This window comes from Kalmanozyma brasiliensis (assembly GCF_000497045.1).
Source record: "Kalmanozyma brasiliensis GHG001 unplaced genomic scaffold PSEUBRA_SCAF21, whole genome shotgun sequence".
NCBI classification, from domain to species: Eukaryota; Fungi; Basidiomycota; class Ustilaginomycetes; order Ustilaginales; genus Kalmanozyma; species Kalmanozyma brasiliensis.
In genome coordinates, this window is record NW_015961961.1 from 40724 (window position 1) to 57235 (window position 16512).

The 16512-nt window shown below is 58.1% G+C and overlaps 6 protein-coding genes across 6 annotated transcripts; 1 reads left to right on the forward strand and 5 right to left on the reverse strand.

The window, feature by feature from the left end:
• Window positions 1–501: 501 nt before the first annotated feature.
• On the reverse strand, window positions 502–2169 carry PSEUBRA_003271 (Amino acid permease/ SLC12A domain protein; the record flags this gene model as incomplete). Its single annotated transcript, XM_016436397.1, has 1 exon — window positions 502–2169. The coding sequence occupies one exon, from the start codon at window positions 2167–2169 to the stop codon at window positions 502–504; it is 1668 nt and encodes a 555-aa protein (XP_016292104.1).
• An 833-nt stretch (window positions 2170–3002) lies between these two features.
• On the forward strand, window positions 3003–3656 carry PSEUBRA_003272 (Protein of unknown function DUF1349; the record flags this gene model as incomplete). Its single annotated transcript, XM_016436382.1, has 1 exon — window positions 3003–3656. One exon carries the CDS (start codon window positions 3003–3005, stop codon window positions 3654–3656), a length of 654 nt encoding a protein of 217 aa, XP_016292105.1.
• Window positions 3657–4291: 635 nt separating this feature from the next.
• On the reverse strand, window positions 4292–5395 carry PSEUBRA_003273 (Major facilitator superfamily; the record flags this gene model as incomplete). Its single annotated transcript, XM_059465051.1, has 1 exon — window positions 4292–5395. The coding sequence occupies one exon, from the start codon at window positions 5393–5395 to the stop codon at window positions 4292–4294; it is 1104 nt and encodes a 367-aa protein (XP_059321379.1).
• Window positions 5396–6002: 607 nt separating this feature from the next.
• PSEUBRA_003274 (Peptidase S9B, dipeptidylpeptidase IV N-terminal) lies at window positions 6003–9176 on the reverse strand (the record flags this gene model as incomplete). Its single annotated transcript, XM_016436408.2, has 1 exon — window positions 6003–9176. One exon carries the CDS (start codon window positions 9174–9176, stop codon window positions 6003–6005), a length of 3174 nt encoding a protein of 1057 aa, XP_016292106.2.
• An 838-nt stretch (window positions 9177–10014) lies between these two features.
• Window positions 10015–12201, reverse strand: PSEUBRA_003275 (Heat shock factor (HSF)-type, DNA-binding; the record flags this gene model as incomplete). The annotated part of the gene is made up of 1 exon (XM_059465053.1): window positions 10015–12201. One exon carries the CDS (start codon window positions 12199–12201, stop codon window positions 10015–10017), a length of 2187 nt encoding a protein of 728 aa, XP_059320638.1.
• A 2369-nt stretch (window positions 12202–14570) lies between these two features.
• PSEUBRA_003276 (Histidine kinase-like ATPase, ATP-binding domain protein) lies at window positions 14571–16010 on the reverse strand (the record flags this gene model as incomplete). The annotated part of the gene is made up of 1 exon (XM_016436405.1): window positions 14571–16010. The coding sequence occupies one exon, from the start codon at window positions 16008–16010 to the stop codon at window positions 14571–14573; it is 1440 nt and encodes a 479-aa protein (XP_016292108.1).
• Window positions 16011–16512: the final 502 nt, after the last annotated feature.

Below are 16512 nucleotides of genomic sequence, written 5' to 3' on the forward strand. Positions count from 1 at the left end.
TTGTGTTGCGTCGACCTTGCCAGCTCCGGCGCGATTCGATACTGGGTTGAGCACACGATAGAAGAATTGGATGGTGTGGGAGGAGGATGTGGTATCGTCGGATGCCAAGCGATCAATGTGCTTGTCAAAAGGGCTTCTGTCGGCAGCTCCGTGCTCGATCCACGATTCCTGCAATTTTGCACCGCTGCCGACGCCGCACTGTGACGGAAGGCCTTTTCTGTAAAAAGTATCGGCACCTCGCCAGTCAAAATTTCAAGCCCAGCTGAGCAGCCTCCACCGTCTCAGTCGGAGTGAGCGGCCTTCACACAACGCACGGCCTACTTCCGCTTGCCTCGAGCCACGGGAGCTGTTCCTTCAATGTCACATCAGCCGTTTCACTCCGAAAGAAGGCGCAAGGAAACTGTATCGGTCCGTGACTAGAAGCGTGACGAGTACAAAGGCAATCGAGAAGGGTATATGCTGGGTGTATGAGGTCCATGGGCGGCTCTCTCGCAAGAGAGCTCAGTCCCAGATCCAGCTGATAAACTTCAGCCAGCGCCTGTCTCCCTTCAGCGCATCTTCAGCCTCCTGCTCCATCTCGGCCTGCTGAGCTCGCTCCCTGGCCTGCTCGATCGCCTCTCGCAACGGCAGGTCCTCCAGCTTGACCCACTTGGTCTTCTTGATCACCTTCCAGCCGACGAAGAACGCGATAACGAGCGGAATGTCGAGGTAGCTCGAGACAAAGCTGTTGGCGTTCCACCTGCCAGCAGTGAACACGCTGAATCCGCCGGTGAATAGGATCACCAAGCACATGACCAGCGCGACGTAGCTCGAGTACAGCGTCCAGCCGTTGTTCCACGGGAGCTCAGACGCCGAGATGCTCTGTCGGCGCAGCGCAGTCTTGAGCCGGATGTGGTTCAGCAGCACAGTCGACCACGAGACCAGTGTACCCGCGGCAGTCAGGCTGACAAACCAGTAGAAGACGGTCAGCGCGCCCGACGACAGCGTCATGAAGCTGAGGAACATGAACGCCGTGAAGAAGAGGACGCAGTAGATCGGAATACCCCACGAAGTCGTGCGAAGGAAGAAGCGAGGCGCTTGACGCTTCAGCGCGAGAGCGTACAGGACTCGCGTGCCCGACAGCAAGGCCTGATTCGAGGAAGACCATGCCGACGTGATGACAATGGCGTTGATCACCGAGCCGACAGCAGAGTAGCCCGCTGCGGAAACCGCGATGACGAATGGCGACTGCGCAGCCGTGCCCGAGTAGTCGTTGAGTCGATCGTCATCCGAGGCGACCAGCATTCCGACGACGAGCACCGCAAGCATGTAGAAAAGCACGATGCGGAAGAACACCCTCTTGCACGCCCTCGGGATGGTGCGGCCGGGGTTCCTCGTCTCGGCCGCGGCCATGGCGAGACTTTCACAGCCTGCAAAACTGTAAACCGCTGAGGTCATGACAGACCAGAATCCGAGGAGGCGGCCCCATGGGCCGGTTCCGATGTATTCGACGAAGGGTCCAGGCGTATTCCAGTATCGGAAGCCGATGCGTTCGACGCCAGGGATGCCGCCGAGGTTGGTGACGAGGCCGAAAATGATGAGGAAAATAATGGTGAGCAGCTTGAGCGAAGCAAAGGCGAATTCGACCTCGCCATAGGCTCGAACAAAGACGACACCGATGGCAAAGGTGAGGGCGATGAAGATCATGATCCATAGCGACGAGTTGATGTCGGTCCAGAATTGGAACAGGACGCAGATAGCAGAGATCTCTGATGGGATGGAAAGGACGTTGCCGTATACCAGGTTCCAGCCGACGGCGAAGCCCCACGCGGGGTCGATGAGATAGTCGGCATGTCGAACGAAGGAGCCTGTCACAGGCAGGAGAGCCGACACTTCGCCCAGTGCGAACTGCACGGCGCAGACAATGGCTCCAACGACCGCGTAGCCTAGCAGTGCGCCCAAGGGCCCGCCCGTCTGGATCGACCCGCCGAGCGAAAGGAAGAGACCTGTACCAATGGAGCCGGCGAGCGCAATCATCGAGAGATGACGCTGCTCCAGTCCTTGCTTGAGGTGCGCCCGCTCGGTGGCGGAGACCACATCGGCGTGGCCATCTGCGGTGGCGTGGATTGCCTTGTCCACCGAGCCACCGTCCTCTTCGGATCGAAGCTTGCTGTTGTGTTCGGCCTCCATGATGGACTACGAAGTCGTCGGTGTGATGGTCGTGGTAAGGAGGACAGAGACTCCTCAGTTCTAGTCAAGCTCATACGCACAGCGGGGGTCAGGCCGACCCACTACGGAAGGCGAGCAACAGATAAGGTCTGCAGAACCTTCATTTCGGGCCTCAAACAAACAAGCTGCCGGCGGACGTCCTGCCGAACGAATAAGCGTTTCGAAAACGTCGAACCTCACACGACCCTGCAATCTGGTTGGCTCGCCACATGCCGACCTCGTCTGGCGCTGCGCCAACACCATTGCAGTTCATTATGGCGTTATCTTTCACCCTATTGCCCGCGGCCCAATCTCGTCCCGAAGGTTAAATTTTCCATTCAGAACCCTTGCCCGCGGCTCAAATCATCACATGGCGAGGCGCGCTAAGCGCAGGGAGATCGTTTGGTGTCGGCGAATTTGCCGCTCCTGTTTTCGCTGATGCTGTTACCGGCCTAACACGGATGCATGTTTCAACTCGGTGTGGGGCAGCGACTGCCAAGAACTCGGCCACGTGTGATGGAGAACATCCTCCGAAGTCTCGCTGTGGGGGCTGCAGTGTTCTGACCCGCTCAGATGGTCCTTTTTCGAGTGGGTGCATGAGGCGCAGTCAGGTTTCCGGATCCTTGGTGGCCGAGATGACCTTACGAGGTGGGCCGGCCTAAGATCGGCAACGTCACCTGTCAACGTAGCCGGTCTTGTTGCTGGAAGAGGCCCGAGCGTCCCCGCATCTTCCCCGACTTTCTTGCCTCCCTCCTCCCACCATTCCTTCCGACCACATTCACCACCTCCTTCTTGCTCGCCTACCCTCAGCAGCGATGACAGGTTTCACCGACAGCTGGAAGTTCCACGACCCCACATCAAATTCCTCCCACACGGTCACGCCCACCTCGTCCGGGCTCACGATCACCATCGATTCCGGCGCGCGCACCGACTGGTGGACCACCGCACCTGGCTCTCAACCCGAATCCTCCGCCCACCGCGACTCTGGTCCTCTCGCCTACCAGTCGCTTACCCTCGTCGCATCTCAAAACTGGAAGCTCTCCGGCATCGTTCACCAAGAGGGCAGCGAGCGGTTTCAGCAAACCACGCTGTTCGTCCAGCGCCTCAACCCGAAGGGCGGTCGCGAGGGTCAAGCGTGGCTCAAGTCCGGGATCGAGAACGAGGGCGGACGAAAGTATGTCGGTGTCGTAGCGACGAATCCTTTCTCGGACTGGAATGTCTCGCCGTTGTCCAAAGGGTCGTCGGTGCACATTGAGATCGAGAAGACCGGCCCCGACGTGCATGTGTACTACACGGTCGATGGGGAGCGGCTGCTGTTGAGGGAGAAGAAGGGATTCGTGCTGCCGTTGGATGGAGAAGAGGGCAAGGAGGAGTGGTGGGTGGGGGTGATGGTGTGCGGCCCGCTCAGCGAGGGAACGAAGGGTAAGGTGGAGCAGGTCAAGCTTGAGCTGGTTGGGGGTTCGCACTAGACGGCGCATCTCCTGCGGCCGTGATCTAGAACTCGAAGCATCTCAGTTCATGGGAGTCGCACGATCATCGTCGCACGATCATCGTGGACGAGAAGCACGAGTTGATGTTCCCAGTTTCGTCTGGGACATTCACAAGGACCACAGTCTTCAGGCATGGATCAAGTCCGAATGTCCATGACAAAAACCTGCATACAAAGATCCTTCTGCGCCTGTGCACCCTAGTCGAGTCGATCCACATCATCCACCCTCTCCTCGCCTCTCCTCTTCACCCACCCCACCAACCACCCCGCATTCGTCCAGCCCCACAACCCCACCTGCACCACCAACATCCCCACCAGCATCGGCGCTAGCACCCTGATCCCCACCTTCTGACTCGCCACACCCACCAGTAGCGGCAAGAGTGCCATTCCCGCCGCGGCAAACGTACTAATGAAACTGATCGCCGCAGTCAAATGGCCTCTTGGTCTAACACTTCTCTCGCACACCCTGATCATCGCCGGGAATACTGGCCCTAACAACACACCCAACAACGCCAAGGCTACAGCGTTGGCCACAATGTTGGGCAACAACCACACCAACAACTGCAGCCCTATCGCGGCGACCAGGTAGACGGAGACCGCCAGCTCCTCGCCCACTCACGCCGTGACGGGGATGAGCAGGATGCGACCGAATGCGATACCTCCCCAAAAGCCCGAAACGATGGCGTTGGCCGAGGTGGTGGTGTTGCGCACCGTGATGAGGTAGGACGAGGTCCAGCCGCCGACGGTGACCTCGGTTCCGACGTAGGTGAAGGTGAACAGCGCCAGGAGTTGCACTTTGGGTTGACGGATCACTGCGCGGAGTTTGGCCAGTCCAGCAGCCGGCGCTGGTGCGGGGGTGGGATGGAGCTCTCCGGTTCCCAGTCGGGATGTTGTTGGCATAAGATCGATGGCTCCCTCGTTAGGGTGGGACTTCTTATCCCCCTCCTCCGGCGAGTGTTGTCGAGGTCGAAGCTCGACCTGCACCGGCTCTTCGGGTCCTTCCACATGCTCATCCCTACTCAACCGAAACGCCGCCGTGACCAACACCAGTACCGCCGTGGCCAACCCAAGACTCACCAAGAAAAAGTACTGGAACTTCACCCCTTCCTCCCTGCCCTCGTGCAAAAACGGGATCGCTGCGAGCGGTGAACTCAACGCACCCACTCCATAGAGGAAGTGCGTGACGCCCAGCCGTACATCCGCATTAGGTCGTTGACTGATCCACACATTCACCAGCGCATCCAGCGTACTCGTCGACATGCCGGAGACGACCATCGCGGCGATGAGCACGGGAAAGGGGGGCATGGTGAGAAACACCACTGGAAACACCATCCCGAGTCCCGCTGCGAGGGAGATCATTTTGCCGAATCCCCACTTATCCATCAACGGAGATACGCTGCCTGCTGCGATGATGCATCCGATGAAGGTGCCCACAAAGAGCATGGAAACGTAGATGAAGCTGAGCGAATAGTGATGGCGGATGGCGGGGAGGAGTGCACCGGGTGTAGCGTCCACCCAACCTGCTAGGAGGAAGCATGTATAGAGGGAACATTCCTTGAGAAACATGGTACGGCTGTGCGCGTCATTGCCCGTGATAGAACGGAGGGTTTTCAGGATCGATTGATGGGTGGATCGTGGGTGAGGACGGAGTGGGGTGTTGGAGGACGCAGGGCGGGAGGTTGCCCGCGACACTTCGAAGGAGGGCTCGCGGAGAGACATGGTAGGCGTCCCTCGTGTACGTGAGACGTGAGATGGGGATTTGTGGGGAGGCTGAAAGGGTTGATGCCCGCCCTTTATACTCTGGGAGCCCAGCTGGACCGGTCAATTGATGTCAAGCAGCCTCACCATCGTCGATGATCTTTTGACAGCCCCACGGGAAGGCGCGCGCGATATGCTTGGCAAAACCCCGCGCTTCCGGTGGAAAAGTTTTATTGGCCGGTTTATCGCCGGCCCCCACCCCGCCTTCTCGCCACGATGGTGGCTGATATGACCGGCCCACAGACGTGACTCGATATGTCTGACACCCACCCCCGGCTATGCACTTCCATCACCCCGCGCACCATTTGCTGAAACCGGACAGAAGGCACTCCGCGGGGTCGATGGCCGATGGGTGAATTCGAGTGAGCCCTTTCGCGCCAGGTGGGAATTGCACCGAGGTTGCGCCGAGCTGCGCCCCCCGCATCGCCTTCGTCCTGCAGGTCGAGCATGCCCGTCTGTCACCTACGTCGCTTGTCAGCAGGATCGCTTTCTCAGCGCGCACACCCACACACACAGCAGAGGCGCAAGCTTTGCAACACAACTGATTCCAATTACCAAGTGTCCGTCTTCACTCGACGGAGTTGTGCAAACTCGGTCGGTCCTTCCCCACCTTCCCTCGCTTGCCACCATCCCCCCACACCTCGTGCAAAAAGCTGTTCATCTCCTCAAACAGCTCCCTGTACGCACCCCTCACGCTCATGCTGTGCCTTGAATCCGTGAACATCCGAAACCGAAATCCTCGCGCTTTCGCCTTGGTCAACATGTCCAACAGGTGCGCCGAGCTGGAGAAGTGCACGTTGTCATCGGCGCTCCCGTGCATGAGGAGGTATTTTGTCGACGAAAACGCGGGTGTGACGTGGATGGAGGACGTTTCGTAACCCGCCTTGTTGGTGAGTGGAGATTTGAGGTAGCGTTCTGTGTAGATCGAGTCGTAGAATCCCCAGTTCGTTACGGGGGCGACGGAGATGGCGAGCGAAAAGAGGTTCTTGGACAGCTCGACGGTCTTGGCGGTGAGATAACCGCCGTAGGACCAGCCCCACAACCCAATCTTGGTATCGTCGACGTAGGGCAGGTGCGAGATTTGGCGAGCCGCCTCGTTGACGTCTGTCGCCTCGAGCGTACCCAAGTTGCCAGCGACGCACGAGCGGTACGATTGACCCTTAAACCCTGTACCTCGTCCATCGACGACAATGACAATGTAGCCCAAGGTGGACGAGACGTACTGATGCCAGTCCGCACGGTTCCACTTCGAATCGACAAGCTGCGAGTCCGGTCCGCCGTAGACGCGCATCAGCACGGGATACTTCGTCGACCCGGAGGGGTCAAAGTCGTGTGGGCGGATCTCTTTGACACTTGCCACGGTGGGTGTGCCGTCCGGGAGGGTGCTGTTGAGCGCAAGCTGGTAGAACGTGTTCGACGGCTTGACGTACTGGCTGGATAGCTGGCGGAGGAGCGTGTTTTCTTCGAGGACGAGGGTGAACGAGGGGTCGTCAATGGAGAGGATCTTTTGGTAGGGGACATTCGGGCCGAGGTAGTAGAGGATGTAGTAGGCGCCCTTGGGATCGAACGTCACATCGTACGTGCCTGGGGTGGAGACGTCGGTCAGCGCGACCGGGTCTTTCGGCTTGTAGGAGGCCGCAGAGGAGCTAGCCTTCCAGTCGGGTAGCTCGACGTAGTACACGTTGCGAAGCGCAGGAGTCGGTCTCGCGGCAGTGAAGTAGGCTCGTCCTCGTTTGGCATCGACGTGCTTTAGCTCGGCGATCTCCCACTTGCCCTGCGTGAGGAAGATTGGCTTGTCCGAGGCAGCCGAGGGGTAAAATGCCAAGTGTCGATATCCCTCCGGCGAGACGACGATATCCAGATAAGCTGTCGAGTCGACGGACAGATTGTGATGTGAGAGCGGCTCGATCGTTTGAGCGGCGCGTATCCAGCCGCTCTTGTCGGCACGGGCATCTTGCTTTCGCACCACCTCGCCGACTTTATCCGCCCCGACAGCCTTGTCCTTGAGATCAAATTTCACGAGGCGCATCACGTCGCTGTATCGGTCCGTCTCCTTGACGAGCAGCTCGGCGTCCGACACCCACTTGACTTCTGTGACCAGCCTTTCCTTGACCCCCGCATCGCTTGACAGCAATTTGTCGACCTCGTCCACCGCCTTGCCCTTGGTCGACATGGGACTGTGCAGCGTGTACTGCGTCGGCTTGACGCTCGCCCCTTGCTTGGTGGCGTCCTTGATCTCGTCCAGGTCAATCATCCGGACGCTGACGGTAGGATTCGGGAACCCGGGCTTCGGATACTTCATCCGTGTCATCTTCTGGTACGGCGTAGTGAGTCCAGCGCGATATGCGTCCGGGTTGTATTTGGGGATCTCGTAGACGGGCACCTCGGTCTCGTCCAGTCGCAAGTAGACCAGCTTCGACCCGCCGGGACTGAACCACAGCACCGAGTCGGAGCCGTACACCTCCTCTTCGTACACCCAGTCGGGGACAGCGTTGAACACGGTCGCCGACCCATCGGTGGTCACCTGGATCGCCTTCTCGCCTGCGCGAGGGATGACGAAGAGGTTGCTGTCCTCGACGTAGACGACGCTGGGCGGGTCTTTCGAAGCAGCCCCGGCCTTGCTGGGTGCAAATGCAGCGTACGAGATCTTGGACTTCGCAGATCCGATCGGAATCGTCTTCTTCTGCGCGATGTTGTGCAGCCAAACGCGGCTCTTCTTGCTGTACCGCCACTGGGGTGTCACGCTCGTGTAGAACAGGACCCATCGCACGTCCGGCGAAAATTTGTACAGGGTCCAATCGAGCCTCCTCCCGTCGCCATCCTTGACGTTCGCACCCTCCACGATGAGGCTCTTGCCACCGAACGAGGCAATCTTCCCTTCACCGGTTTTTTCCTTCCTGGCGTGCGTGACGTCCTCCAGGTAAATGTTGCGCTTGCCCCAATCGACGTGGCTGAACACGCCCTCGTCTGGGTCCTCCTCGCTCCACTCGAGGTCGCTCGTTTGCGGTGTCAGCGTGCCGCCAAAGATGATATCCATGTCAAGCGGCATGAGTTGGCGTTTGGTCTCGACTTCCTTGAGCGGCAGACCAGTGCCCGCTGCTGCTTTGGCGAACGTGTCCCAGCCAGAGTCTTGGAAGTCGACCTGGAAGATGGAGCTGTTGGAGAGGGCGTAGTGGCCGTCGGCGGTGTCTGGCGAAGCAGGCTGCTTCCATATGCTCGACACATTTGAGGGATCCTCTTCGTGGAAGGGGTTGTATACGTCATTGACGACGCCAGAGACGCTGTCGTAGACCGAAGTCGGTGCAGGCGCTGGTGCAGATGTGGGAGTGTTGGACGATAGCCATTGCAAGAGCGGTAGTGCGAGCATGAAACCGAGGACGACACCACTGAATATCAAGCATCCAGCAAAGACGCTCGGCCGCTTCTTCCTCGACTTGAGCCCCCTCGATCCTAGCCGTGCCCATATCGGGAGCCTCCGCCGCCTTGTTCTCGCGTCTCGGTCTGCTTGCATGAGCCCGACTTCTTCGTCGTCGTCGAGCACCACATCTTGACTGCCCTCAAGCTCATATGTTTCGGCATCGTAGCGCGAGGATGTGCGCTTGGGTGGGTATAGCGAAGGTCCGTCGGGGGAATTCGAGCCGTCGCGATAGCGTTCGAGCTTCTCGTGCTTGTCTATTGATGCATCTGAGGCGGTAGCTTGCGAGTCATAGGAGGTGCGCGGCACCTTCCGTGGGTCGACCATCGTGTTGAGGTTGGTCTCGAGCAGAGTGTGATGGTAGGAGCTTGGGATGCAATGCAAGTGTTCTCAGCCCTAAGTCGACATTGAGGAGCGTGTCGATCGACGCAGCGATGAAGGGCGCCGTTACTGAAGAGGAAGTGAGATGTGCGCTGAATGAAAGGAGGCTCTGGCCGGAAGATGAAGGTGAGACGCCACGAAGCTCAGTTGACCCCAGAAACAAGACTCGTCCAGGGTCCAGCAGACTCGGCGTCCCATCTTGACTGCGTTTCTGATTGCCGAGCCGAGCCAAAACGCGAAAATCAGGTCGACGCCAAGTCGAGGCACAAAGCACACGAGCTGTGCTCCTTTATGAAATTCGAGCCAAACTGCTGCATTCCCCGCGTGCATGGCAGGAATCAGCCGATTCGACAGCATTCACGCCTATTGAGGCGCGCGCTGCATTCAAGGTCTGCTTCGACGCAGACAAGTCCAAGACAAAACAGGCCGAAGGAAGATATACGCATACTATGACAAAGCTGCAAGCGACGCAGCACTAATGATGACATCCAGGTAGGGGGCGAGAAGCCGAGAAGGAGAATGAGTGTGATGAGATCCCGCGCGCCATCAAACCGCAGCAGCAAGAGGTGACGAGAAGCGACGTTGGCGATCGGTGCGAAGTGGTCAAGTATGACATGCAGCAAAGGATAATGAGAGAGGCACCGACTCTAGGTCAGGTCGGCCATGAGGAGCTTTGCGAGCCCTTGGCGCAAAATCCTGGGTATCATTTCGCTTGCTTTTGTCCCTTCTCGACAAGATCAGGAGCAGAGCGTTCCGTTGAATCATCTGTATCGGACTTTGGCGGTCAGAGTGGCGACTTCCTCTTTGCCAACCCTGGTGATGTCGCCTGGATCAACACGGGCGTGCCTTGTCCACTCGGCCCCGAATTCGACGCTGTGCGCTTCAACGGCGTTCGCATCGCCTTGGCGTTAGGTCCTTCGCTGCCGTCGGGGCCAAAGAAGCTCTGATCGGCCATGGTGAGGTTGTTGTGACCAAATTGTGGGAAGCCGTTGTTGGTGAAGTACGGTGACCCTCCCATCATGGAGCCTGGCGCAGGGGAAGGAGGAAGCGGTGTGTTGATGGCCGCCATCATGGCCTGATGCTGCGGAGAAATTGGCGAGGCTGGCACGCTCATCATGCCCAGACCGGCGTTGCTCGCCGAAAGCCCGGCAGACGTCGGGCTGACACCGGGATGCATGCCACCATGCCCAAACATGCTCGCTGTCGCTGATGTGTCGATGGCAAGTCCTGCTAAGCCTGCTCTGTTCGCAGCTACCCCTCCGCCACGTCCGATGTTGAATTGCGGGGGAGGCATCTGCCCTTCTCCAAACGAAGCTGAACGATGCGGCAACCCGGATGCCGCAGCCATCATGGCCGCTTCGCCATGCATCGAGCCATGCATCGGGGAGCCATTCATCGTCATCATGCTTTCGCTGTGCGCCGAGCTCGCCGAGACACGCCGTGAGATCGGCGTGCTGGCGATACCGAATCCTTCTGGCGTTGCACCAAAGCCAGGTGATCCGCCGTGCATGCCTTGCGGCGCCTGTGTCGGCAGTCCGTGACCCATACGCAGGCCGCTCTGACCCGCGCCAGCACCAAATTCGGGCTCCGTCACAAAGATAGGTGGGCCATCGTGGCCCTGCGGTGTCCACAGCCCTTGCGGAGGCATCGGTGACGGTAGGTCCAAGGTCGGAACACGCACATCGAAGCCGACATTGCCACCGCTCGCTTTCTTGACGTGATCGAGCACCATTCCGAGCACGTCCCGGAGCTGAGTGGTAAAGGTGCGAAGAGCCATGTTTTGCTCGGTGAGCTCCTCGATCCTGAACTGCATCTCGTCGACCTGCTGCCGCAACTGCATCTGACCAACGCTGACGCTGTACTGCAGGTCTCGTGCTTCGACGCGGGCGTGTTCCGAATCCAGCGCTTTCCTGCGGATGTCGTCGAGCAGATCCGGACGTCCACGCAAGAATTTGGGATGCGAGAATTCCCAGATCTGAGCGTCGACCGACTGACGATGACCGCGCGGTGTCTTGTTGACCTTGTAGAAGCCGTACATGTTGAGCTGACGAATGAAGCTGGAAAAGTTGCTGTGCTTGAAGTGCTTGCCGAGAACCTCCTTCGCGAATTCATCAAAGTTGCAAACCATGACGCTGGTGCCGTTTCGATTCCAGCTGATGAGATGCTGGTAGTCGGGATCGCTGACCATGCGAAACAGCTTGTAGACGAACTTGCTGCTCTGTCGCTTTTCGGCAGCCAGATCTACATCCGACTCCCTGGTGACATTGGAATCGTCGATGGAGGTATCACCGATACTCTGGTCGCCGACGCCGTTGAAACCATTTGTGGGACTGTTGACATTCTGAGAGACGGCGCTCTTGAAGGATGCCGAGCTGTACGATCGCATGTCGGCCGACATGACGGCGCCGGTCTCGTTGCTGAGATTGTACTCGGTTCTCAGTGGCGAGGAAGCGGCAGGTGCGCCGAGATTTGCGTCGAGGATGCTACTGGAGGAGGCGTCAGGATGCAAGAGCGGCGATGTGGCAGAGGCGCCAGGGATGCTGAAGGAGGACGCATCTGCAGGTGAGGTCAGCTGGGATTGCGGCGACGAAGCGTGGACGTTGGCAAAATTGAGCGAGTTGGACTGGTGCTGCTGCTGTCGCTGCTGCTGCTGCTGCTGCTGAAGAAGTTGCTGCTGCTGCAACTGTTGCAGATGCTGCTGCTGCTCTCCTTCGCTCTTGACAGAGAGGCCAGAGATATTGAGATGCAGATTGTTGCCCGCCGAGCTGTTCTGCATGTTGCTGACATCGTGACCAAAGACGCTGAGGGAGGAAGCGGGATCGGTTGCATTAAGCTTGCCTAAGTGCGCGAGCGTCGCCGGAGAGTCGGAGCCGAGATGCTGGAGCGGCTGATTTGGCGATGATGATGGAGGGGCCTGGAAGAAGGCGTCAAAGGCCGGGTCAAAGCTTTGACCATTTTCGATGCCGTTCATGCTGGGCAGGTGGGTTTGATCCTCCCGGATGTGTTTCGTGGGCTTGCTGCAACGCAAATGAAAGCTCTATGAGAGTGCCAGAACTGAATGCAGTGCACCGATATGCACCAGCGATATGCACCAAGGAGATTGGCAGATGAGTGCGTGAACGCTGCCAAGATGCTGAGCGTCTAGAACACTGTGCCTGTCAATGAGCTGGAGCTGGGAACGAGGTAGCCTGCGTCGTGATTACAAAGCTGTCGAATCTAAGCGCGGTGCGAAGAAGGAGCGTTGTCGCGGTGCAAAAGAGGAATGATGCAATGCGCGTCCGAGATGATGGGTAGCTGGTAGCAATGACAATGGCTGCAGGTGCATTCCGTGATGAGACGAGGGCGGGTTCGACGTAATAGACGCTGAGAGACAATGCGACGATAGACAGATAAAGTCCTCGGAGAAATGCGTCTGCACCTTGAGGAACCAGTTCAAACGAGAGAAGGGGAGGTGTCAATAGAGGTGGTGATGATGATGAGGAGGATTAGCGTGTTGAAGGAACAGCTGATCACGTTCTGACAAGGCAAAAGGCAGTCTTGAGCCACGAGCAAGCGCGACTTCTTTGCACAGAGCGGAGATGCCGCCGAAACACACACTTCTCACTCACTCACTCTGCTGTCACGCCGAGTTTGACCCTCGCTTCACCTCCTCTGAGTTCTAATCCTGGCAGACCGACAGACAGGGCACGCGCTGTTGTTACTCGAGTTGCGGGGTCTCGTGCCTGCGTGCCCTGCTTTTTGGCGGATTCTTCGCGCTGTGACCCTTTTGCCGATTGCACTCCGCGCCCCGAGTGAGAGCTTCAAGGGGAAAAGCAGGGTCCTCTCCGGGCTCGCTTTCTCCGACAGAGTCCAGTGAGTCGGAGCGCGACCGGCCAGCTGGCGCGTTCCAGTTTCTCACGCTGATGCTCTCGCTGTTGCACCCTTTCCCGCCTTGCCGCCTCGAGAGCGAGCTAGAATCAGCCAGCGGATCAGCGATCCGACGGCCAGCGAGCAGGGACCCTGACAACCGCTCCTTCGGCTTCGGCGTCCGACAAAAGCTTCGTAATGATCACAGAGAAGCGCATCTGCTGGCAAATGCAAGATCGCACCGAGTCGAACAACTGGCTTTGACATCTCAGATGCGATCTGCGAGGTGCAGTTGACCGCAGATATGAGAAGCCGGGGCACTGCTCTGGCTGGCTGTGCATTTGCGCGTGCGTGCGTGCATACTCAACCTTGGGGTTCAGAGGCGATGTCGACTCCGCTGCACTGTAGATCAGATCGATCTGCGGTTGGCACAGATGTCTCTACTTGGAGCGCGCGAGGCACGGCTGCGGACCTCGCCGTGATTGTTTGCATCTGGCTTCAGGGGCATGCATGACAGCAGCAGCAAAACGCTTTTGGCTGGCTCTGCCAAGTGCTTTTGGCGCCACGCGGAGCCACTCAGATGGGCACACACACAACGCTTTGTCGTTCGGCGCTATCCAGCATGCGGAAGATTCTTTGGCTGGCTCCGCCAAATCGCTTTTGCTGGCTCCGCTTGTGACGCTACGCATCTGTGAGCTGAGTCGATATGGCACTTCGAGCCTCATCGTTCAACGCTGTTTCAGCGTGCTGGCAAGACAGACCTCTCGTGCGTGCTCATTGTCGTCTTCAATTCCGTTAAGTTCGGCCACTGGGTTTAATTGGCGCTCCAACTCGACCTTGACTCGTAGCACACCATTGTTCCAACTCCAAGAGGTGCCCCTTCCGGTCCGTCAAGCACAAAATCGTCTTGATTACAGACGAATCGGTGATGTTCGTGAAACAAATGCATGACATGGCGTTGCAAGATGGACGAGACGGGTATTGTACATGTTGGAGGTAAAGTTTTGTTCTCTCGTCAGCAGCAGAGAAAGTCTGGCGAGCGAGAGAGCGAGAGGATGTCTCTCAAAGTCGTCGCTCGGCCGTGTCCTCCTTGCTGCTGGCGGGCGGTTCCGACGTGCCAAGATCGATGACAGAACCATCTCCTCCTCGGTCGGAACCTCCCGAAGGCGCTGGCTGTCGCGGATCCAGCCTCTGCTGCCAGCTTCTCGGCAACAATGCCAAAAGCCAGCTCAATCCTCCTCCTCCTCTACCTTCGCCTGCAGAGGAAGAAGAGGCAGGTCCAAAACGGCTGGAGAATCCAGGCCCGGTCGTCGACGACGGCGAGTATGCGTGCGGGTGCAGATCCAACAGCGACGGTTGCTGCTTTGGCTGCTGCTCTTGTTCTGAATTGGATCTGCTGCTCCCCTTGCCACTCTGCTGCCCCTCGCGATCCCTGGCCTCAATCTCTCGAATGGTGCGGTTGTGCTTCCTGCCGTATTTGGACCGAGCCGCATGCTACGGCAGCGGTTCGCTGCTCGATGACAGTCGGTTGAGGTGCAGGTACACATCCGTGCCATAGCCCTCCATCGAGATCAGCTTGAGATCACCGCCAAAGTAGCGAGCGTACAGTCGTGCCAGTGGCAGACCGTAACCGAAACCGGCCATGGGCGCTTTAAAGTCGGAAGCATTGAACTCGGGGTCCAAGTCTTCCGATTGGGCCGTGGTGTACATGTAGGTCCACACCAGCGGCATCTCGCTGCGTGGGATTCCTCCACCCTCGTCGCTGATCTTGATCGTGATGTCCTCCTTGCCTTCGACGACGATGACCTTGATGGGCGGGAAATTGTCCTCCTGCTCCACACCGTAACGCTCCACCACGGCTCGAAGCGAGTTCTTGAGCAGCTCGAAGAGCATGTGGTTCAAATGGCTTGGCACGTACATGAACGTGAGATCGGGCGGGCAGACAAGCTGCACAGGCGGACCCTTGAACAGCCCGTAGTGCTCCTCGCAGACGAATCGTGCGTTCTCGATAGCTTCGTGCGCCATAGCACCCACATTGGTGTTGGTGCAGATGATGCCAACGTACTGCTCATGCTCCTGGTTGCCATCGACCTTGACGCGGGCGATCTGATCCGAGAGCGAAAAGTCGCCGTTGCTGTTGGTGCTGCTGCCGCTGCCAATGAGCTTGGAGGATGGCTGTTGCGAGGAACGGCTGAGGGCGATGTGCTGACCGATCAGGATACGAATGCCGATACGCGAGAGGTAGAAACGATCCAAGAAGGATTGCACGTCCGCTTGAAGTCGGTTGGCCTTTCTTGATCGCTTGTATTCCAGCACGCCCTGGGCGATGGTGGTGACGACGGCATCGTGCCTCTTTTTGATCTTCTCGAGGGCTTTTGTAAAGTCTTCATTGTACTGCTCGATCTCGCTGGGCCATTGCTGATCTGGCAGATTGGCATAATATCGTTGCTCGAGGAGAGCGCGTGATCTTGAGCCGTTGCCGTTCTTGCCGTTGCCATTTCTCGGTACAAGCGCCTTTGCGAGGCTGTCATCGCTGTCGGTCAGCGTGGCCGACTCTAGCAGGCTGGGATTTGGCTTGGACTGCGGAAGAGGCTCGGCGTTCTTGGCTGCGTTCTGCAGAAGTTTCTGTACTGAGTCGGGAAGCTGCGGCTTGGGGAACTCGACGAGCTCCTCGAAGGACTGTGCATACCAGTTCTTGACCTTGACGATCGAGGGCATCTTGGAGAGGTCATGTGGCAATTCATCCAGCTCCTTAACACGATGCGCCAGTCGAATGGGAAGCTCTTCTGCGAGGAAGCTACCTGCTTGGAGGATAGTGCCTGGATTCGGATTGCGCCCAAACTGCACCATCTGACGGAGCGAGATGCCGGTCTGTGGGAAGCTTGCGAAGTGGTGCAGCTGCGACCACAGCTTTTGTGAGATTTGGTAGCTCATCGTGATGTAGCTTTGGCTGAGAGCAGCCGAGATATGGGCAGTGAGCGAGGACCGTGTTTGTGTGGGTGGAGCTGCTCAGCCAAAGATGTATGCTGGCGCCGGATCGGACTCGCTTGAGGCGTCTGAGGACGCACAGTCACGGCCGGAACGGTGACTAGAAGCCGCTGTGGTAGCGAGAATGGAGCTTGCTTGGCGTGCTGGCTGACCGCTTGCCCGGATAGCTGCGATGTCGTCTACGGATGGATGCGCGGCGTAATCAAGATCTCTGTGGATAGTACAGTCCGATGAGACGGATGCTCCGATTTCGAGATGGATGCAAACGTGACGTTCGGAAAGCTCGATTTCTTGATCCGATTCTTGATTGGGCGTGAAGGAGAATCTGTCGTTTGCTCCGATCAATGCTTGCGGTGTGCTACGAGAAGAGGAGGGAAGGCGTGACGAAAGGAGAAGGAGGAGGACGTAGGTGTGATGAAAGGGCGAGAAGCGAGTGAGTCAGTTGCGG